Source organism: Doryrhamphus excisus, linkage group LG14, assembly GCF_037039965.1.
Source record: "Doryrhamphus excisus strain RoL-2023G ecotype Guam linkage group LG14, RoL_Dexc_Guam_v1.1, whole genome shotgun sequence".
NCBI classification, from domain to species: domain Eukaryota; kingdom Metazoa; phylum Chordata; class Actinopteri; order Syngnathiformes; family Syngnathidae; genus Doryrhamphus; species Doryrhamphus excisus.
The window spans coordinates 6743017-6766373 of record NC_136370.1 but is presented as its reverse complement, the minus strand read 5'-3'; the positions used below and the strand labels follow the sequence as shown (position 1 = coordinate 6766373).

The 23357-nt window shown below is 41.9% G+C and overlaps 1 protein-coding gene across 1 annotated transcript in view; it reads right to left on the bottom strand.

Annotated features, from left to right (window-relative positions):
• Positions 1-3539: 3539 nt before the first annotated feature.
• The window catches only part of spred1 (sprouty related EVH1 domain containing 1), a 41827-nt gene continuing 22009 nt past the window's right edge, over positions 3540-23357 (bottom strand). The window contains exons 3-6 of the mRNA XM_058091542.2: positions 17917-18085; positions 13206-13252; positions 8269-8424; positions 3540-7177 (exon numbers count right to left, since the gene is read on the bottom strand). Of these exons, the coding sequence (XP_057947525.1) occupies positions 6479-7177; positions 8269-8424; positions 13206-13252; positions 17917-18085 (1071 nt within the window). The 3' untranslated portion in view covers positions 3540-6478. The remainder of the gene's footprint in view (positions 7178-8268; positions 8425-13205; positions 13253-17916; positions 18086-23357) is intronic.

Below are 23357 nucleotides of genomic sequence, written 5' to 3'. Positions count from 1 at the left end.
AAGCACTTGTGTGTTACAATATTCTTTCCGCTTAAGAAAATACAAATGGGACACAATAGAATTGATCACACGTTATATATTGTTCTAAATTATTAATACGATACAACCAAATAGTTTTTTTTTAAATGAATTAAATTACTTCTACCGCCTTTATGTTTTCTATGTGGGGCAATACCTCATGTGTACTGTAGGAGGCACTCATATGAAAAAGAGAACCTCCAAAAGCGCTTTAAACATAATTTTAATATCTTATGTCAATTATTTTGTTGATATTGTTAGATTGTATCGGTGTATTATTCTCTCTTGTTCAAAAATACTGCCTTATAATAGTAAACATTTACATGTTACTATGTTTTTTTCTTAATGTGTTATGGTTTAGGCTGACACTGTACTCTGCTTGCACGTAATTGGTAATATGGTAGGTAATCCCTAATTTTGAGGCTCCACTCTACATAGTTTTTCATGAATCATTCCTTTTATGGTTCAATATGGATTATTATTAGTAAATATATGTGCAAATTTCAGCAAATTTGACCTGCTACTGTTGTGACTGTTACCCTCGGCAAGCTAAAATTCAACTCTAAACCCCCAAGGTGTTTTCTTGCCCCCCTACCATTGGAATACATTTCTTCACAGACACCTGTGGTTTGTTTCCTCGGTCTGGGCTGACCCACGGATGTCTCCATGGCAACAGCAGTTTTATCCCAATGACATTCATACTATGCCGTTGGAAAAAAAGCTGGAATTGTATGACAATAAAGTCAAAATATTAAGAGAAAAGAGTTAGAATGCCATTTTACGAGAATAAAGCTGTAATATTATTGGGAAAATACTGAGGTCTGATGAGACCAAAGAAATTCTGCAAAGATGAGTGGGACAAAATTCCTCCATAGAGACTCATTGCAAGTTATCACAAACGCTTGATTGCAATTGTTGCAGCTAAGTCTGGCCTAACCACTTATTAGCTTTAGGAGGCAATCACCTTTTCACACAGGGCCATGTCGCTTTGGATCTTAAATAAGTAAGTAGAATATCTAATGTGTTAATTTCTAGGCCTTATTTATGGTACATTTGGATAATTATGGCTTTTTTATTCAGCAGTAAAATAAAAAATGAAAAAAATTCTGCACAGCCAAAAATTAAAACTCACAATTTTATTATGATAATGTTATTTGATATGTCAAATTACAAGTGTATGATGTAACATGAAAACAGTTACAAACATATGTATGCATATTTACATTATAATATTTTATGAAAAGTAACAAGCTACATCTGTATAAAGAAAATACAACTATGCCATGAGTTATTTATTGGGACTCTCCAATTTTACATCATATATTCGGTATTGCCCATAAGAAACAACACCTAACAAATTGTGTGGTAAGTAAGAAGGAAAAACAAAACAATAGAAGAGGCAGAAGAGAGTGAGATGTTAAGAGTGTAAGATGGAAACTAGGATGGACATGAGGCACTTTTTGTTGTTGTTGAGGTTGTCAGGATGGGAGAGCGGATGGCACTAGAAGGAACTTAAATTACAAAAAAATATACACAAGGAAGAAGAAAAAAAAAAAGAACCAGGCAGTGTTTACAGAATAGTTAATAGTACCATTTATACTGCAAGTTTTCAAAAAACACAAAAATGTCTTCCACTATTTTAAGAACTAATCACATAAATGTTACATCAAGCGCTGTAAGATGTCCAAAGCATACATAGAGTAGTATCAGTGCACCAAAAGCATCGGGGGGGTCAGGGGGGGGGATCCAAACAAAAACACTCAAAACTGCTGTGAAAAAGTAAACTTTTTTCTTTTGAAAAACAATACACTGAAAAGTAAAAGTAAAAATAAAAATAAAACAAACCGGGGGTTTATAGAGCTTTTTTTTTCTTCGTAAATCTACACAATGTACATTTATTTTGTATGCATTCCCAAACTTTTTCCAAGATTGAAAGGAGGATAAAAGACTAGCAGCAGAAGTGGTTAAAACTGAAGTCTTATATATCTATATTTATATATATATATATATATATATATAATGCAGGTCAAAAAATATATATATATATTAAAGCGGACAGACATATGTTGCATATATAATACAGTACATGACAGGAAGTTGCACTGTGCTGGTTAATGCAGAATGACAAGTGTTATATTTTTGTTGTTGGATATATTAAAAAAAAAACAAATTAAAAACCCCACACATCCTACATTTTGCTCGACAGCCAGCAAGTTTTAATCAGGTTCATTCATCTTGGGAGCCATCCAAAAAAAAAAATATGGGTGAACAACCACACACACACACACACACACACACACACACACACACACACACACACACACACACACACATTTTAGATAAGGGTTTAACAGTCGTTCATAGCTAATTTTCTCTGTCAGCACAATAAAATTAGTGATTGTATCTAGCAGCCTGTATATTATTTATATATATTCATATAGAAAATTTTCCAAAGCGAGTTGACTGCCACTACTGTACCATGTTAGCACTATCCTTCTTTCCTTCCTTCCTTCCTTCTACCGTACAAAACTAGTGAGAATCTCTTTATTAGACGCTCAAGTTACAAATGCCCGCTACTTTTCAATGTGAAACAATACAATAAAAAACAAAAATAGGTGGACCTATGTACACAGTAATGCTGTCAATAGAAGCTACCGTATAGAACACTGACAGCCACGATAAATACAGCTCTATCTTTAAAAGAACCAACAAGCTGGGATTATTATTATTATTATTATTATCATCAGTACTTAAATACAGTGTTAAGTATTTACAGGTGTTTGGTACCAAGGGGTGGGGCGCTTAATTATCTACCGAGCTAACTAAGAGGGGTCTTGCAGAAAGTCCCGTCAGAGAGGTCTGTGTCAAGTGTCAGAAAGTTTGCATAGAAATTTTAAAAACAAAAAAAAAAATATTCAAAAGTAAGGGAGCTCCGACCAGGTGGTACACATACAGATTTGGTGAAGTTATTGCAGCTTTTTGTCACTTTTAAATAAAGTATCCGCAACTTTGAAGTGGGTCCCAAATAAAGGGTAGCATAATTAATTGTGGATGGAGTGCACGACTACCATTTAACACGCCTCAAATGAGCATAGGCTAAATTCAATTTGCCCTGTAGTCTGCAATGCTGTTTAAAGATTAGATGATGATGTGTTCAAGGAAACTGGAATATATGACCCACTTGGGAACTGAGGGTAGCCCAGCTTTGCAGAAATCTGATGTTACGTAACAATGGTGGCAAACAATAATAAAAAAGGGGGGAAAATGAGAGAATATGACAGTAGAGCAGGGGTGTCCAAATTTTGATATGATAAATAAATAGATTTATTTTCCTCAAACTTTGTTGAAAAAGCCTGTTAATATCAACTTTGGTGCACCGCAATGTTGTATTTTTTTTATTTATTTATTTTTTCTCAAAATTGTTCTACAGTGTTGGTAAATGTTTTTCCTCATAATATTATGATTTTATTGGTTTTTATTTATTAATATTTTGAATTTATTTCCATAATATTATAACTTTGTTGTTTGTTCTTCAGAATATTGCAAATTTAAAAAACAAAAATGTGGTAATATTTCAATGCTGCCAAAACATTTTTTCCTGCAAAAATTATGAGATTATTGCCATAGAATTGCAACATTTTTCTCTTTATATTTTGACTTTCTTGTAAAATTACAGCTGTTTTCTGTTCTTATCTCTTCTTGTAAATTTTCTTCTCATGTTTTGACTTTATTCCCTTATTATACCCAACCAAATTTTCAAAAAAATTAAAATTTTTTGTTTCTTCTTGAAACACATTTTTCTTACTACAAATACTTCAACGTCATGCCTAATTAAAGTACAAGTTTTTTGTCTTATCATTGTAACATTCTTGTAAAATTACTGGCGGTTTGTTAGCTTTCTTGTTCAATTCTACTTTTACAATGTGGAGATAAAAAACAGCCGTGGACGCCCCTGAAGTAGAGTTTCAACAAGCAAATTCACAATTCAGTTACCGCAGCCAAACAAGAGCCCAGTTGATTATGACATATCACCAATTAATCAATATCGGCGAATACGTAACCGATATATCAACTTTTTTTGTTGTTGTCGCTTCCTTCCTGTGTGTCTCCCCAATTAAGGTGTCGCTCTGCCTCACTCACAAGGGTGCAGTAGAGGAGACGGCTTCTCTTCTAGATGAAATAACAGCCCTATTGTCACCAGTACACTCGTATTACCGAAGAAATATAAGACATAAGAATCCTGATCCTTTGTGGTGCTGTAAATATAAATGTAAATGTGTTCTGGTGCTAGGAAACCTGTGTAGGGGGCACACAGGAAGTGATGTCAGGCGTTCAGAGTTGAGTTTCAGCTTGGCGTCGCCCAGGTTGGGGATTATTGTTCTTGTTGAGAGATGATTCAAACCTGCATTGAAAGTACACTAACATTACATTGGCGACTCCAAATTGTCCATAGGTATGAATGTGAGTGTGAATGGTTGTTTGTCTATATGTGCCCTGTGATTGGCTGGCCACCAGTCCAGGGTGTACCCCGCCTCTCACCCGAAGACAGCTGGGATAGGCTCCAGCGACCCTCGTGAGAATAAGCGGTAGAAAAATGAATGAATGAATCCATAAAATGTGCTTAAATATGCATATTTTCCACTAATACTAGGCTGTATTCAACCACTAAACAGCATGAATGCATTCATTTATTTTTCAAAAATGGCAAGAGTGAAGAAAACACAAAGTCTGCACTGAACAGAAACGTATAATTTATAATTAGGGAATTTAGAACGGCGATCGACCTGGCAGGTCGGCGACTCCTGCAGTATAACAATATTGCATATTTTACGTTGACTGTAATGTAGCTCAAATGCTGAATGACAACTTCCCAAGTCTGGAATACGGCGGATGTCAGACGGGGGGAATAAGCACGTTGGAATATGACCAATAAACGTGTGATTAATCTGCACAGAAATTGATCTGTAAAAAAAAAAAAAAAAAAAAAAACACCTCCTGGTAACTTACCTGGTATTTCAAGCACTCAACAAAACAGTACTGTGCCCCAGGAAGTTGTCTCCCCCCCACACTTTTTTTTAATGGATTATTCCTAAAGTGTGCTCATAAATAGCTTGCTAGCTTCCTGGTGGATATAACTTCCAAAAACAACCAAAACAAGAACAAGAACTATTCCTTTACAAAAATGGACGCTGGTCAGTCAAAGTCACTAAGTCAAAAGGGTCGTCAACGTCAGGACGTTACCAGTGCATGTGAAGACCTACGCACGCACGCACGCACGCACACACTCACGCACCATCTGTATGTATTTAATAGCCGAGATACTCAACATTCCTGAAACAATGCACTCATTCATCCAGGGCTTATTAAACGAAGACACATGAAGGAGTGGACTCGAGACATGCAAAAAAAAAACAAAAAAAACTAAAAAGAAGTGATTGTGGAACAAACACGGGACTTTTTTTTTTCTTTGGAGAGGGTGCTGCAACCGAAGCGTTGGAGGGTAGTGCTTTCATTTAGAGACTAACTTTTAAGTGCCTGGTCGTTTTCCGAATAGGAGCACTGTCACCCTTTACTCACCAAAACAAAAACTTGCTGGATGAGCAAAACTTTGAATTTGAGCAGGAAAATGAAACTACAGCAGTGTAAAATTGAGCAAAAAAAAAAAAAAAGGTATACTGATCTTCTAATCTACATGTTTGTACGTTTGAGGGAAAGTCAGTATGGTAAATTACCATTTTTCCCTTCCAATAATGGAATGAGTCCCTTTGTTTTTTTTTTTTGGAATGCAATCAAATGGTCTATGTGAGGTTTGTAGGAATGAAGGAATAAAGTGGCCATGGATCCACTACACAGAATGACACCTATTGGGAGGGAAGAGGTTTGGATAAACGCCAAGTCTAGGGTGCATATGTCCTATGTCCTGCCTACTAATTACACCGACATGAAGGGAAAGGCCACTGTTACCCGACTGCAACTTCACACAAAAAGAAAGCAAGAACGAATCCCTTTTAGCATACTTAAACAGCAAGTTATTTTTCTGGATAGTTTTGTTGTAGTTTTGTCTGTACAAAAGACAAAGATTCCTTCATAAAGTTTACACATTTCTTGTAGTAGAGTTCAAACCTGTGGTTTGTCAATGTGTGTGCGTGTGTGTGTGTGTACGTGTACAGGTGCGTTTAGTAACATCTCCAAGTCTGTTAATCCTCGTCTCTTCACGTCCTCTGAAGAAGCTCCTGGACTTAGCTTGACGCCCCCCCGCAAAAGCTTAAGTTTGTCCTCCGCTGCAGCTCGTCGGCGACAAACGCAAACTGAAATCACCAAAAGCCCCCAGAGCTGGCGATCAACATCGCCCCGTCTGAGAGGGGAATGAAAAAAGGATGCCGGCTTTGAATTGATCCGCTTTGATCCGCTTCCTGTGTTAGCTAGCTTTGAGGGTGTCCCAGAGGGCAGGCACGGGGGGTCACCCGGCTGCCTTGTGCTTGCCCCCGCAGCAGCGGCACGCCTCGCCGCAGTGGTGGCAGGCGCGCAGTGGCAGGTAGCAGCACATGCAGGGCGCAATGAAGGAGAGCGCCACCAGGGCGAGCCAGCGCAGGCAGAACTGCTCATCGGAGGTGTCGCACGAGCACGGGTCCGAGAAGTCCCCCTCCGAGTCGGACATGCAGTGGTAGAGCATGCTCTCGGCACACAGCATGCAGCTGACTTTGTAGATGCACTGCTTGATGGGGTCGGGGGCGTCCTGGCACTGTCCCCGCCAGTTGTCCTCGTGGTTGAACATCTCTCGGCAGTAGATGCAGCGCGAGCGCTCGCCATCCTCCCGCCGCCGCCGCCCCTTCTTGGATTTCAGCAGCGGCGAGGGCTGAGTCTTGATGGCCGTGTCCTTGCCCAGGCCGAGCCCCATGCCCGTGCCCATGCCCAAACCAGGGCCCAAGTGGGAGTCCCCGCCGGGGCCGTCAGGAAAGAGGTACTCACACTTCTTACTGTCCAGTTTGTGGAAGGTGGCAGGGAAGTCCAGGTCCTCGCGGTCCGACTCCTGCTTCCACATGACCGGGTGGCGGTAGTCCTCATAGCCGCGGATGAGCACATCCTTGCGGGGGTTGATGCGGACGATCTCCTCTTCATCCATGTGAAAGCTGACGTGGCGCGTCGACTTGAATGACACCTTGGTGGAGAAACCAGTTACATAAGTGAATAAAATAAAAAGTATTCAGGTGTGTACATTAAAAACAAAAATGACTTGCCCATGGGGAATCCTTAAGGTGAGAACTACTTGCCCCATGTAAAATGAAAAGACTGCCATAATGATATCATCTCATTTTTGTGGCATCACATGAGAATCTCAAATAAAGATTAAATGATTATCAATTGTGGAGATGTATATTAACATGACATGCCATACTACCTTACACATGGTAGTCGTAGTAAGCAGTATTTAGATATTTATAAGTTGTGCACCACAATGAAACATTATTGAACAGACACATTTGTGTACTAGTAAAGTGTTTTTAATCCAGAAAAAAAGCTCAATGGTCAAACAATAATTTTTGAAGCAAAAGGTGAGAAAAATCCACAGAGAAATGGAAGCGCTAAATTTTGTAGCTTGTGCAAAATCAGCACTTGGTATTGGATCTAATCGGTGGTGTTTCATTGTGACCACTTCAAATTGTCACAGCAATGTGATTCACTCACCTGTGCCATCATTTGATTTGCTGCCGCTAATAAAATACTTGTTTAGGAGGCACTGGTTCATCACTTTTTGCTGTTTTCCTTCACAAGTTGTTGAAAAATTAGACCATGTTGGCAGGGACGCCATGATAGATGTTTTCCTAGTCAAACCATTGCTGATTGGTTGACCGCGAACAAGAACGGGTGTGGGTAAAACGCGGACTGTGGACTACAGACCACGGTCTAAATAAACGATTCTGATTGGTCCATTTCAAGATTTGCAAGGATTGGTTTGCAAATTACCACCGGAATTACGCAGTCCGTGTTTTTTTTTACCAACACCCAACAAGAACCGCTTTTAAAAAAACTCTTGGCAGTATGGCATGCCAAAGTGCACTTGCCCGACGGGAATATCACTGATTGGATTTACTTGCCCCAATTTTGTTTTAACTTGCCCCGGGCCATCGGTACATCTGATTGTTATTATTGAGCTCTGGTATTGCTATAATACATACGCATGTGGGAAATCCTGGAAGACTGTACAAGATCCAAATGTTTGTCCCTTCAGACTTTATAGTGGTGGTTTACCTGGGGCGGCAGGTAGCGGCGGTTGCTGGAGGGAAACTCATCAAAGGGCTGAGCGCGTACATAGCAGCCTCGGAAGGGCTCTGTGGAGACGACATTGTTCAGTGGGGAGAAGGGCTCCTTCATCGGGGTGCAGATGGAGGGAGGCTCCTCACAGGCCTGCAGACAAGAAATACATTGCTATTGTTTCACAAATAAAGAAACACAAAAAAAAAACTTCTCTCATTATTGCTTCATGTCTGTTATCAAGGCTATGCCTGCTCTGGCTTTCATTCTTAACCACCAGGGGGCACACTGCACCGATGCCTGACTAGGCTACTGCACTGATGACTAAAGGCCCTTCAGTGGAAGAACTCAAGAGTTCCAAACAAACCAAACATTCCCACAAAGGTTTTTATGTCATGCACAATCTCCAAAAATAAAGAGACACTGGAAATAAGCGAATAATTCCAAGAACATTCTTACGCCGTCGTCTCACAAGAAAAACAGGTCTCGCCATTGACAACAATCAGGCTGGAGTTTCTATAAATAGCACCTGGCCAATGCCGCAGACTGCATCAAATAGGAACGTATGCACTGTAGGGGCAAGTGTACATTTCAGGCGCATGCAAGGTAGATAAAAAAAAAAACGGGACCTCATAAGAAAGTAACTAACATGAGGGCTATTTCGTGATTCATGAATGCAGAGGTGCAGGAGAGAGAAAAGAGCAGCGGGGGAGTATGTTACATCAGGAGCCAACATTATGTCACCAAACATCAGGGATTCAAAATCAAAGATGGAAGTATGCATTTGGTTTGATTCATAAAGCAGCTAAAAGAAGCTAAAAGAAAACACAGTGCAATTTAAAAGGTTTGTTTGGATTTATTTCTTATTAACTTATTTCTTGACGTGTGAAATGCCGTTGACAGCCATTTCTTTGGCTGGTAGGGAATCATGAACTCCCACTACTTGGACCTGATGGTGGCGTTTTTAGGAATTGTAAACAAATGTGTCTTTCTTGTACGCACTGCTAGCAAGTAAACAGAGGAGCAGCGCTTGGGGGAGGACAGAGAGTTTAAATTGAATATTTTCATATATATAGAGCATAGATAACCTATTTTAAGACCTTTTAAATGTAGTTTTTAGCATTATTAGAGCCATATAGACATGAAATAACTCTCCTATTGTCACTTTTACACTTTACTATTGAATACAGTTTACTTAATAATGGACAATAAGGCGTCTCGGACATAAATAATACATTACATAGGCTCACATGTTAGCAACAACAGCGTCATTGGTGGCTATTGTGTCAATGTAATGTTCCTGCCACCTAGTGGACAGCGACTGCAATGGCACAGTGAACATTCACACAGCAGCTGCTGTCAGCGACAACTCACACTAGTCATCGGCACTCTCCACACTGCTACCCATGCTAGCAGTCAGCATTTCCACAGTAGATAGTTGACATCACGCACATCACTTCACAGGCCTCGCCTCTTAAAGGCGCGCACAATGTCACAGCTATTCCTCGACATATGCTATGGCGACTCTGGAATCAGGAAAAACCCGAGAGAAACATCTTCGAAATATCTTATATTTCTATTTTGGCTCATTTAGCCATTGTTATTATTGAAAATGCTTAATTTTGCCCAGGAATATGGACAATTTGTTTATATATTCATATGTTTTGACTTGGCGGCACGGCAGTCTAGTGGTTAGCGCGCAGACCTCACAGCTAAGAGACCAATGTTCAATTCCACCCTCGGCCATCTCTGTGTGGAGTTTGCATGTTCTCCCCGTGCATGCGTGGGTTTTCTCCGGGTACTCCGGTTTCCTCCCACAATCCAAAAACATGCTAGGTTGATTGGCGACTCCAAATTGTCCATAGGTATGAATGTGAGTGTGAATGGTTGTTTGTCTATATGTGCCCTGTGATTGGCTGGCCACCAGTCCAGGGTGTACCCCGTCTCTTGCCCAAAGACAGCTGGGATAGGCTCCAGCATCCCCCGCGACCGTCGTGAGGAAAAGCGGTCGAAAATCAATGAATGAATGAATGTTTTGACTAATAATAGGGTGTATTCAACCACAAAATGGCGCTCATTTATTAATTAGTGAAAAACCACGAAAGAATGAGGGAACGATATTTGAACTGCAATGTAGTGAGGCACAACTGTACATTACATATATGATAAACAATAAGTTACAATTTATAAATTGGGATAGTGGGCCAGCTAGCACTTGCAGCTAACTGCAACACTCTCTGACTGCTGCTTTTAAAATAAACATTGTAAAAAAAGCGCCACAATGAAAAAGCACAACAAAATCTTTCAACTTTTTTTTTCTAGTGAGGTCTCGTGAGATTTGTTAACATCTTACATGATGACAGTTCAACGTTTTTGTGCAACTACAGACACAAGCACCTGCAAAGATCAACCACGGTCCGAGCATCCGAATCCTACCCTCTCCAATCAACCACCACTACTGCCCCGACCTCATCAAGGCAGGGTTAGTCTTCCTCTCTCTTCCTCCCCCAGTGGCATGTGGGGGAGGCTCTGCTGGCTCTGGTTAGTCAGTGCCGTGTGTAAAGTAGCCCACGCCAGTGAGCTTTAACGCACAGCGGAAATCTGGTTTGCTCCCAGCTGCTGCAACAGTAATTACTGTCCTGTGGTTGCTAAGAGATGCTTCCTTTGACTTCTCCCCCCGCCCCCCCTTTTCTTTTTTTTTTTCCTCTCCTTCTCCTTGCACCCTCCCTCCGTCGTCCCCTTGGGCTGCACACATGGTGCATGTATGGTGTGACTTTGCTCTCGCTATGCCTCTAAACATACCAAAGTGTCTGCAGGGGAACGTGAGGAGGAGAAGTCAGTGGAAGGAGGGGAGAGAAAGAGCAGAACAGGAAAAAATGAGTTGTGTGTGTGTGTGTGTGTGCGCATAAAACAAGAAAGAAAGTGAGAGAAAGAGAGAGAGAGGCCAAAGAGTCTGCAGAGAGAATGTCATAAACTAGCTCCAGCTGGAGAAATGCAGCAGAGAACTTAAAAAGCCAGATGACAGCTGTATGTGTGCGGGAGGAAGACAGCACAAAGGGGTGGAGAGGTGGAGGGGGCGGGGACTAGAAAAAGAGAGAGCAAGAGAGAGAGAGGGAGCGAGAGGGAGTCGAAATGGGAAACAGATTTGGGCTTCCTTTTTGAAGCCCCCCCCCCCGACCCGCCATTCAAAGGCATGCGTGGGGGCCAATCTGGAGCTGATCTGACCCCAGAGAGGGTGAGGAAAGAAGAGAGGAATGGAGGATGGTGGAAAAGTGTGAGAGGAACATCAGGGAACATCCTCAGCATTTCCATTGTCACATGGCGTCACGATACAGCAGGGGTGTTTAACATTCAAATGGGTTCTTAAGCTTGGGTATTTTTTTAACAGACAGGTTAAGGCAAAATAAAATGTTGTGCTACAATTAAAGAGATTGTCAGACGTGTGCTATTTTGAACTCAAGTTAACTTTTGAGATGAAACTGATTAATTTGATTAAAATTTGTAATCATTTGACAGCCCTAGTCAAAACAAAGAAAAGTACTTTGCTCTAGCAGAACCATTAAAAGAAATATTCTACCACCTCTTTGGCAAGATTGACATCAATACTGTGAAGTTCGATACTGTGGCAAAGAGATTTGCCTTAAATGTTAGGAACTTCACAAACTGCTCAAAAGTGTGTCATGCAAGAACATTCAGCCACTCGACACCAAAATGTCAACAAAACCTTTACAAACCAAAGCAATACATAACTTCCTGTGTTAAAGTTCTAAATTGCATGCAGAAGTTTTCTGGGTATTTTCACCGAGGTGCTAGCAACAGTCTTGGCACAGTATGCCCACAGCTGAGTTGCATGGAACAAGTCATTTGTGCGTACAGTTGAGTGTACATGCTGTGCGGGTCTGGGCAAGAGGAAGAACGCGGTTTGTGGACAGGAAGAAGGCTGATGGATGCTTGAGCACATGTGCATGGCGGCATGCTACAATCCTTGTGTCAAGGCAAGACCCGTTGGTGCCATTTTCACCTCGAGCACATAACTACGCGTGTATTATAATGTCTTCACGAGGCTTTGTGTTGCTATTTGCTAGCTCACTTCTCTTTCTCTGCAGCCCAGGTCTCCGACCGCAACATTCGGATGCCAAATCACCATGGTGACACGCTCGGTGGCTCACGCGCTGAACCTTGTGAACACCCCCCTCCATCCCCGACACCCTTTTCCCCGTCACAGGAGCCCCCACCCCCCCTTGCTGCCTAGCAACAGCAGGACCACTGGATTTCCTGTGTGTTCAGACTGATCCCTCTCTAAAGAGGAACTTTGCCACAGGAACAGGAACGCTGCTCCCTCCCTCACCTCTCTTCTGGATAGTTAGTGGGATGGGGGAGTGTGTTTGGGGGGGTAAGTAGTCAAGTGCATTGAATGCAGGTGTTGAGTACACAGATCTGGTAAGTATCGGGAGGTAGTGTTGATGTCAAGAATATCACATGGAATATACAGTGGAATGTGCCATCATAATGTGTGTATTAATCACGCAGAATTGGGGTAGACTAAAACTGAACAAGGCTGACAGATGATTTCCGTGTTTGTCATCATTGCATGTTTGCATGAATCACCAACTTCACTCAGATCATTAATAAAAGAATTACTCAATTCTTACACATATACACAGTACACATATTGAAATAATAATAAATATAACAACCCATGTCAATTTCAGACTTAAAATGTGCATATGTAAGCCCTACACATTTCCAGTGAAACCATGACCACCTCCGGTTTATGCCCCGCCCACTCCGAGTAGCAACACGGATACTAATAACTTAGATGGGAACAGATACAGATAACTCATCCCCACCAAAAACCTACAGTACTGTAACATAGGTTTCCCTCAAACACACAAATCATATCTATTAAATCAGGAAAGAAATAAAACACTCACTGGTATTCCGTCTTCAGGAGCATCCCCTTCACCAAACGGCTTGCAACCTGGAATAAAAAAAGAAAAAAAAACAATAAATTAATGGAGGGAAGGAGACCAGGGAGTGAGGAGGAAGTGACGTTGCCTCGAGAACCCATCCCACACATTGAATATATTGTTTATTCTCTGCGTATGCTTGGGGCCCCGCCTACACCCACTGACACTATATGATAGACAAAATGGATCACTGGTTAGGTGCTGAAACCAATGCACCGAGTGAAGCTTCTTCCTGCCTGTTTGGACGCAGGAGACAAGGACAACTTTCTTCAACTTTCTTCAGTCCAGACCAGAGATGAAACAAATACTGACACAGTTGGACACAAGATTACGACTTTGTTCTCTTAATATGTTGACTTTATACTTGTAAAGTTGCTGTGAAAGGATTTTTCCATTCATACTGTTTTTCTTGTTAAATTCTATTCTTAGAATGTGTCGCGGGCCAATGACAAAACAGCTGCCTGTTCGACTTTGGACACCCCTGGCTTAAGCAAACAGATAGGGTCACCTCAAAAGGGTCCCTGTGAATTAATAAAGTATCTATCTATATCTGTCTATCAAGTCAGAATTAAGAGACAAGAGACGCTGCCATCCGCCCTGCCGCCTAAATGGGGAAATGAAAGCTGCTTTGTGTCAGTGAGGCGCACGGAAGTTCATGAAATATGCATGCTTAGATTAATGTAACCTGACCTTGGCTAAAACCACGCCATGCGTCATTTCCACATCCTCCCCCAAAAATAAAACAAACTGTTTTCAGGTTATCGGGGTAATCCGGTTTGTGCATTTTTTTTCTTCTGAGAATCAACCTGACTACGATGATGATGTAAGGCCATGCTTGTGCGTCCACGTTGAGCTTCTTTTTGCTTGAATATGTTAACACATTCACAACTATTCCAAGTGTGTACAACTGCAGGGTTGAACTTAGCACTCAGTTAGACTGCAGATAATCAATTTCACTTATGCTATAATGTCCTTTCTGGACTAATCAATTTATTTTTCTCACTGCAAGTGACCTATATTGCATTTTTTATGTAGGACAATGCACAAAACGTGGGAGGAGAAATAAGTTGAACTGCTTGCACAAACCTGCAAAAGCAACAATTGCAAATATTTCATACCAAATATTAACTATATTCTTGAAATGTATTTACTGGAAATATTATACATATATTATTTTATGTCAAAATTTCACATAATTTTGGGGGAAACTAACATTTTTACTCAATAAATTGAGTTTTGGTAAATTCGGTTTTCCTCAAACACTCTGAAATGCACAGTTCGCTTGGTCATCTCATCAGCACAGGGTGTGCAGTGCTAATGAGATGTTCCTACAAAAACCCAGATATATTTTTGGCAATAATTTTCATTGAAAACCAAGGCGTATGAAAGAGAGGTTGAACTGTATATTTTCAACAGATGGGACTTAATCGGGTGTGTCCAAACCTTTTCCAGCGAGGGCCAAATACTGAAGAATGAAACGATACCGAGATACAACGCTGCCGTAACTAGCTTGCCGTCAGGCAGCGTCAGACTCAGATGCAAACCATCCCAGTAAACGCTGAAGGTCACAGCCCGAAGAGCCCATCAAGACCACGTCGTCTGCAAATAGCAGAGACGAGATCCTAAGGCCCCCGAATTTGACTCCCTTACACCTTGGCTGCGCCTAGAAATTCTGTCCACACGGAGGCCAACATTCACTGGAAAAAGCCTTGGCGGAGGCCAATGTTCACGGGAAACAGGCTCCGATTACCCCTGTCCCCACTGTTAACAGCGTGAACCAGGCACTACTTCCCATTTCTGAGGCTGACCAAAAGTCATGCTCCGTGGCCTCAAAGAACGTCTCCAACAACCAAGTTTTTGCCTCAACCAACGCCGAAGCCACGCACCGCTTGGCCTAATGGTACCTGTCGGCTGCTTCAGGAGTCCTACAAGCCATCCAGGCTCGACAGGACTCTGGCCCTGGCCTCTGGTGTCCACCATCGGGTTCAGGCCCCGCTGCCACGACTGGCACTGACCACCTTGATCAGTTGACAGCTCAGCCCCTCTCTTCACCCATGTGACTAGAACATGATGATACGACTACAAAGTCAATCAACTTGTTGCCTCTCCCCTGGAGAAACGCCAGAGTAGAACAAGGTCTAGCCCCTCTCAAGGAGTTTGGTTCCAGAACCCAAACTGTGGGTGGAGGTGAGTCCGACGATATCTAGTCAAAATTTTTCGCAGTTTGGGCTCCTCCCAAGAACCAGCAAAGACCAGGTCGCCTAGGAACCTGCCCTCGACCGCCACACAAAACGCAATACACCGGATAACCCTGCAGGTGAAGGCCCAACAACCAGGTGGTTGGCTGCGAGGCCACGGTATCCCACATCCGGGCGTGGTGCGATCTTCACCCTTGCCTTTGTTCATAAGGGTCTTCTGAATCACTCTGGGTCTGGCCTGTCATCTACGACCTATTTGCCTTGGGAGACCCAACCATGGGCATAAAGCCCCAGACAGTATAGCTCCCTTGGTCACTCGGCACTCAAACCCCTCCACCAGGATAAGGTGGTGATTCAAGGAGGAGTTGGATTTTTTTTGTTCAATTAAATTTAAAAATGAAATGTGCGATAGGTCAATTTGCTTGTTATTGTATTGCCCCTCGGGGCTGCACTTTGGACACCCCGATCTACGGGTATGAACTCCTATTTCAAGCCCATGTCGATGCCCCAAAGCTTCTTCAGACAGCAAACTAGCTTAAGTCAAATGCTCATCAGAGCAACACACAAGATGGAATATACATCATTTTTGTCCAAGAATTGCAGTATTCCTTTGTTTAACCAACAACTGCACCAAAAAAACAAACTATTTTCTCATTCCAATCCCTTCATTGTCACGTCTTATTACTCATCAAGCCTGAATGTTGTCTGATCTCCTTATGCCTGTGTCACGCAAAACCGGCGATGTGACCTGATTAAAAAAAAAATGTGACAGCGTGCATATTAAAAGTCATTTCCGCGTGTTGCAAGTCTTGGAAGGCGGTTGATATAATTTGCACATGCACCTTATGTAACTAAAAACAAAAAAATATCTTTTGGGTAAGCAAGACAGCTCCACTTTCTCCACGCCTCATGTTTCATTCACACCAGGAGAGTTGGAGTGTGGTCCATGCACCAAATCAGCAATTTAACTCAAAGGGCATCTCAATACAAGCCCGTCTTCATTCAGCTGGAAGACACAGCAACACATGACAGAAGATTTGTATGTGGCTTGTGTTAGCCACAGTATGAATTACATGGAGAAGGTATTCAATACTGTGGGGCGGGGGGGGGGGGGGGGGGGGGGGAGAGAGAGAGAGAGAGACTTTTCAGCACGACTCTGGAAGCTGCCTGAGCCATGTGCCCGCTGTTACCATGGCAACAGAGGACTGCATAACTCATACACACGCATGTGCGTGCACATTCACAGAGGGCGCAACATCTTCTCTTGCCTACCAACACAACACAACACAACCCCCCCTTGCCCACCACCTCCATCCCTTGCCGCCGCCCCCAACGCACACACGCACACACAAAATCACAGAGCGGTCCAGCAGCGCAGCGATGCAACAGGAATACAGAGGAACCTGTCTGTCTGTGCTGAGGAGAGGCATTACACAACAATGGCAGAATACAGAGGATGCCAGGACAGAGGACAACAGAGTGAGAGGGAAAGTCAACTTCGCCCTGTTGTAGCTGAGAGTGTTTACCGTGCAGGTGTACTGTATGATATAATAATACAGAGCACCCTTATGAGAACCTATTTTAATCCAGAGCCTGATCCAGAATCAGTAAGAGTTCAAAAGCCCACAGGTGCTCGTGTTTACGGCATTCCGTGTCAAGTAGTTCAGTGGTTACGTACACGCTCCCATAAATTTATTCAAAAATAATTTCTGGACCGTTATGTAAGCAGCACCCACTGAGTTTAAAGAGGAAAAAAAGATTTGTACATATATAGGCTACACCTCTCGATAAGCCACAGGTGTCATAATATGGTATATTTACTACATAGAAAGATGTAACTTTTCATAAAATAAATGCTTCTTTGTGCCGAACAGTGACTGTAATAGGTCTAGTTAAGCAGTAGCCTACCAACCATCCCCATCCTCCTGGGAACTAAAGCCACTCAAGTTGTCTTGACAAGCATCATAATTGAATAGCCTCATAGTTCCTTCATCACACACTTTGTCGGTCTCTCTCTGTCTCTTTCGTTGTCGCTCTTTTCTGGATGCATAATTGGAAATGTCATTTTTAGCCATAAATTAGCAGCATCACTGTACAAGCCACAGGGTGAGTAACTTAGGAGTTAATTTAGGTAGGAATTTAGTTAATTTAGGTAGTCTAGGAAGGGAACTTGAGGACCACCTGTACTTACAAGTGGATCACATGAACAATTTATCATTGAGTCACACCCCCAAAAAAAGTCTTTAGCAATAAAAATACAAAAACTGTCCCTTGTTTTGGTACAGGAAGCAGCAGGTTTGTATGGGCAGCTGATGCGAATAAGATCATTCATGAGAGATCATGCCTAGCATACTGAGAGATGTATAACTACGAAGCCGCTCATTGTATCCTTTAATGGGATGGACGTGACTTGCGGACAGGGAACATGTATTCGCCAGTGTACATATGTCATGTATGCAAAAAAAAACAGAACCCACCTTGGCTGATGTCCTCTATGGCCCTGCGTATACCTCGATCAAAGGCCCGAGCATCGGCAGGGCTCTGGAAGGTGAGCCCGAACTTCTTGTCATTGATCCTCCAGTGGTGGAAGATGGGGTTGACCTTGTTGTATACTAGGCCTTCCTGCAGGACACACTCCAGCACCACCTTAGAGAAAACACACACAGAGTTAGTCCAAGACTATAGGCAATGCTTAAAAAAATAAAGAAAAAAGATAAGCAAATTATTACAATTTTAAATCAGATTAATTAGTTTTCAAAAGAATTCATCAGCTCCAAAAAAACTTAAAATTGAACTCAAGCTAAAAGATACCACTCATCTGAAAACGTTTTAATCTTGCAAGATCTTGTGACACCCTTGTTTTTAGTGTGCAAAACGCAAAATAATAAACCATGTTCCGTCATGTCTGGCTATCAAATCTGAATCAGGAGCAAAAGAACAGTAAGGCTGGCTCTATTTTCAGCTTCGCTCGGAAAGAATGCCATAAAATAAGATTTTAGTTGAATTTCCTCTATCATTGATGCTTACCATCCTGACTGATCCTGTTGCATCTTTCAAGCAAGTCTTAAACACTTAACAGTAACTTTTAGGAATACTTGGTCACTTAACTGCATGTTTGAAGATGTGTTAGCTAACGTTTCTGCTCAAAATTCCAAGTCATCTGAGAACACAGATGTACATAGTCACTTTGTGTGGCTTAAACATGCCATATTCAATCATTCCCATGGAACAAGAGTGTGGTAGGAATACTCTTAAAGTTTCTGAAACAAAACACAAACCAAAATATTTGAAGATAATTTGTAAAGCATTCAAAATGTTGGGTTTTTTATTACAGTTGGAAGTTGGAAGGCAGCAGTCGGGGTGGGGAGGGAGCTCTGAGTTGGCTTTTCGACGCACAGGCAGACAGTCAAAAAGTGTGCGGTAAGAGAGAGACTGTATTTCCAAATCCTATTATTAATCAGGGCTACTGAGCTGCCTCCTGGCCTTCCTCTAGGGCAGATTAAGTGAAATGAGAGACAGCCATTACAGCCTTTTGAGGTTTGGACGAACGTGCAGGGAAAAAAAAAGTTGCTTAACCGGGTGTGAATGGTGCGGGGCTTCGGGTGTGGCTCCATGCGTGAGAGAGACAGATGAAAAGCATCCGCAACCCGATGGGTATCTTGTCAGGTTCATAAATCAATGTTATATTCAATGGGAGCTCTTAAAAACAACAGTATGGTTTAGGAATGGTGATATTTGGCTTAAAATACATAAACATAAACTCAATTTTGTGATAACGTTACTGTACATATATATATATATCAAAATATATATAAATGATCACACAGCCATTTCAAAAGACATTACACATTGCATAATTCTCTCTGTAGATCAGTGTCCAAAATTGTTCCATCAAGGGCTACATACTGCAAAATGAAAAAAAATGATGCACCTTTGATATTTTTTAAAGCATGCTAAGAAGTTTACAGGTATGTGTTGTAGGCTACACGGTAGGGCTGGACGAAGTGGACTAGGGCTGGGTTATTATTTCTGTAATCGATTAATCTAGAAAATACTTTTTCAATGCATCGATTAATCCCTGAAAGTCCCTGAAAATATAAACCACAAACACAAGCACAGGTTAATAAAAAATATATTTCTAGATTATCTGCCCATATCAATAAAGTATAATAACATGAATAATACTACTACTAATAATAATATTAGAAATAAAACTAACTATAGCGTGTATTTGAGGAGTGTGTGTGTATGCAAGTTAAAAAAAAAAGTGTCAGCAAGACGCAAGTGTGTGAGGAGTGTGTTTTTGTGTGAGCACATGCTCTGTGTGTGCGAGGCTGGAGCACAAGTTACGTGGTGCGGTTTGGATGAATGACGGGGTTAATCGTTGCAAACAAGGAAATAAAAAAAGTTGAAAACGTACGGCGTCTTCTCCTCACAAGCAGCTCCCGGGTGCTTCCTCAATAGGTGCTGGTGCATCGCCGTCGTGTTTTTGTGATATGCCATCTCAATTTTGCATAAGCCACAAACCACCGCATCATTACCTTTTACCCATACTCACTGAAACTTGTTGCCGCGGCGGCCGCCATGTTTTGTTTCTGACTAGTGGTGTGGCGTTCGTGATCGAACGGGTCAAAAGAACTAGTTCTTTTTTGCAAACGAATGAACCACCCATAAAATACCAGTTCAGTCCGCCGGCCTTTTTGGTGAGCTGTTGAGTCGGAACGAACGTGAATATGAGTGAACGGACTGACTCGACACAATGACCGGCTCTATGCACGAGGGAGCTAGACCAATTGACCAAAATGAACGGCTCTTTTTACTGAATGAAGCGGAATGATCCTGTTCACTGAAATGAACAGTTTTGCCTACCACTAATTCTGAGTGAAGGCGCATCGACATGCAGTTCTTGTGTCTACCTATTTTTGTGTCGATGTCATCGACACGTCGTCCCAGCCATAATGTGGACCAAAACTCATATCCCGATATATTTAGGTTGAATATAAATATACCAAACATATCCCCATATTTTTCCCACAAAGTGTGTTATAAACTATCTTATACCATTTTATTTCAGCGGCTATTGTGTTATATTATCTTTAAATATAGAAAAAAGTTCATATAATGTTCAATCTTCACTGCAATCATGCCGCACTGACTGTGGTTTCTCTGCAGCAGGGTTAGCACTGTTAGCACTTCCATCTCACGTTCCAGACGGTCAGACGGTAAACCATGGTTGATACAGTCTTTATACAGCAACCTTTATACCGTCTTTTTGCTGTTGACTCCCGCTAAGCAATCTCTCCTTCACATTCCCATAGGAATCTACGGTCGCACGTGTCGCGAAAGGGTGCTCAAAGTTAACAGCTGCTTCCGAGTGTAAACAATAGAGCACGCGGCAGGCGACAAACGTAACATGAACATCCATAACGGCACACTTGCTTAAGGGGTCTGTATGGCACAAAACAAATAATAAATAAATCACTATTAAACACTAAAAATGCAGCAGAAGGCACAGAGCTGCCTTAACTAGCTGGCCCTCGGGCTTTGTCATCTTGAAACATGAGACCTTTGGGGCAAACCCCATCTTGTTTTTGATATGGTGCTTTAAAGAAATATCGATATTTTAAAAATGGCGACATGTATCGCCCAGCCCTATTACATGCATAACAATCTTCAGTCGGATCATAGGAACTATCCTGGCCCCTTATTGGTTACTTCAGTGATTAAGAGACGTATTGAACACTTCAGTCCATATATGGTAAGTCAGCTTCACACAGGGAACTCCAACACACAGCCAGGGATTCTAGCTAGGCCTATGCCATCAGCGGAAGTGTACCTCTAAATGGCTTTCTCTCCCTTCTAAAGAAAAGAGAAGGCCAAGGGTTAAGCTGGGAGCAGAGAGGGTTGGCCACCGAGGAGGACGGGGTGATAAAAGGAAGAGGATCAGGTGATAAAAAGCAGAAGGATGGGGTGTCTGTGCCTTTGGGGGCTGATTGTGGAGGCGAGACTGAACGGAGCCGGAGCAGGTAAGATGAGCGGCACGTTTAAGGCCCATGACCTGACATAGGAGAAAGTATCACGTGTTGTAAAGCCAGGACAATACTCAACGCCACATTCCACGGTGGACGTGGAGAGACAAGGGAAGAGGAGCCGCGCTGGCCAGAGGGGGGGGGGGAAATGATGGGAGGCAGGCCATGTTGGGAGTGGGACAGAGATATGCAGAGGTGAGCTTCACAGGAGTGCAGGCATGGTGGAAGATAAAGATGAGAAAGCAAGGAACACAAACCCTGTTAGCATCTTTGAATGCTGATTACATTATTTGGTAAATGTGTAAATATGTATACATAATCAGTGAATGTCATTTTGAGGATTCTTTTTCAATGTAGTGCGTGATCATTCACGATTTAAGCCTGGGAATTTCTTGAACCAAGATTTGTACACAAAATGCACAAGACACTGATTGTGTTTACAGAGTCACAAGATTCCATAGATAAATGTGATATTTACGACATTCATGGATACTGATTTACAAGCTGGGTGACACTGATAGTCTCACAAATATTCAACAACGTTTGGCCATCCAAGCTGAACAAACAAACCAAGAAACAGCAAAAATAACCATGTATCAAGAGTCCTTGCCCAGAAGGAAAGCTCATTTCCATCACAGCTGTGAGCAATTCAAGGGATGCTGAGACTCGCGAGGGAGGGAGGCTCAGCTCCAGATCCAGTGTCGTAAGAACTTGTCAACCAATTAGGTCAAGCTTTTTTTTTTTTTAAAGCAAGTTGGAGTGACGGAAGAGGGGAGAGAGAGAGATTGGTGGCTATATGGAGAGCCAGCTGAGTCATCACCAGTACACTCTGTGCCGCATCACTGCGCTTTACAGTCAGATCCCCACCACCTCTCTTCGCCTCCCATTGATGTTCGCTGTAACCAAACCCTGATCTCGTTTCCAATCATGTCACTGTTACCACCGCGTAACACCCGCTCGTGTTCTCTCAAGTTATTTAAGGTTACGGTCATGGATGGGAAAGATGTGATAGCTTTCCTTCCAAAGATTAGCCTCTCTTTGATTAGACAAAACAAACGGCATCAAACAGCAACATCAGCGATATTTAGGGAACATATGAGCACTCGGCCAAGGCTTAAATCAATGAGTCAACACTACAAACTTGGATCTTGATAGCTATGAAAGCAAATTCATCGAAGATCCCACATCCAATGTGTCTAAATGTAGTACGAGCCAACATGAACGCAAATTTCAACCTACTTTAACTGGATTGTTTTTAACAGTTAAATCTGAATTGATGCCCAAAGCACAATCTGGATCACATTTGATTTGATATGAGAACCACACATCACAAAGCAAATCACACAAAACAAATAAGCCCTTTAGCTTAAACTGTGGTCTTCATCACGCAGTAGTCCAACCTTTCCAAACCCATTGGTGATAGGTTATTGACCTTGCAATCTTCCGTGTTACTCTTTAGCTCAGATTCAACATCTGCCATGGCTCAAGGAGTCCAAACAGAAGCTATAGTACTTCTACACTTGATCAAACTTATTGAAGATTTGTTGTTAGAACAACACATGATCGCTCCATAAGACTTCATTATAGTACTCCGGGAAGATATTAGTTATTTTAGCCGCCATAAATGTACAGTGGTATGAAAAAGTATCTGAAACTTTTGGAATTTCTCACATTTCTGCATAAAATCACCATCAAATGTGATCTGATCTTTGTCAAAATCACACAGATGGAAAAAACAGTGTCTGCTTTAACTAAAACCACCCAAACATTTATAGGTTTTCATATTTTAATGAGGATAGCATGCAAACAATGACAGAAGGGGGATGAGCACATTTGATGGTGATTTTATGCAGAAATGTGAGAAATTCCAAAAGGTTCAAATACTTTTT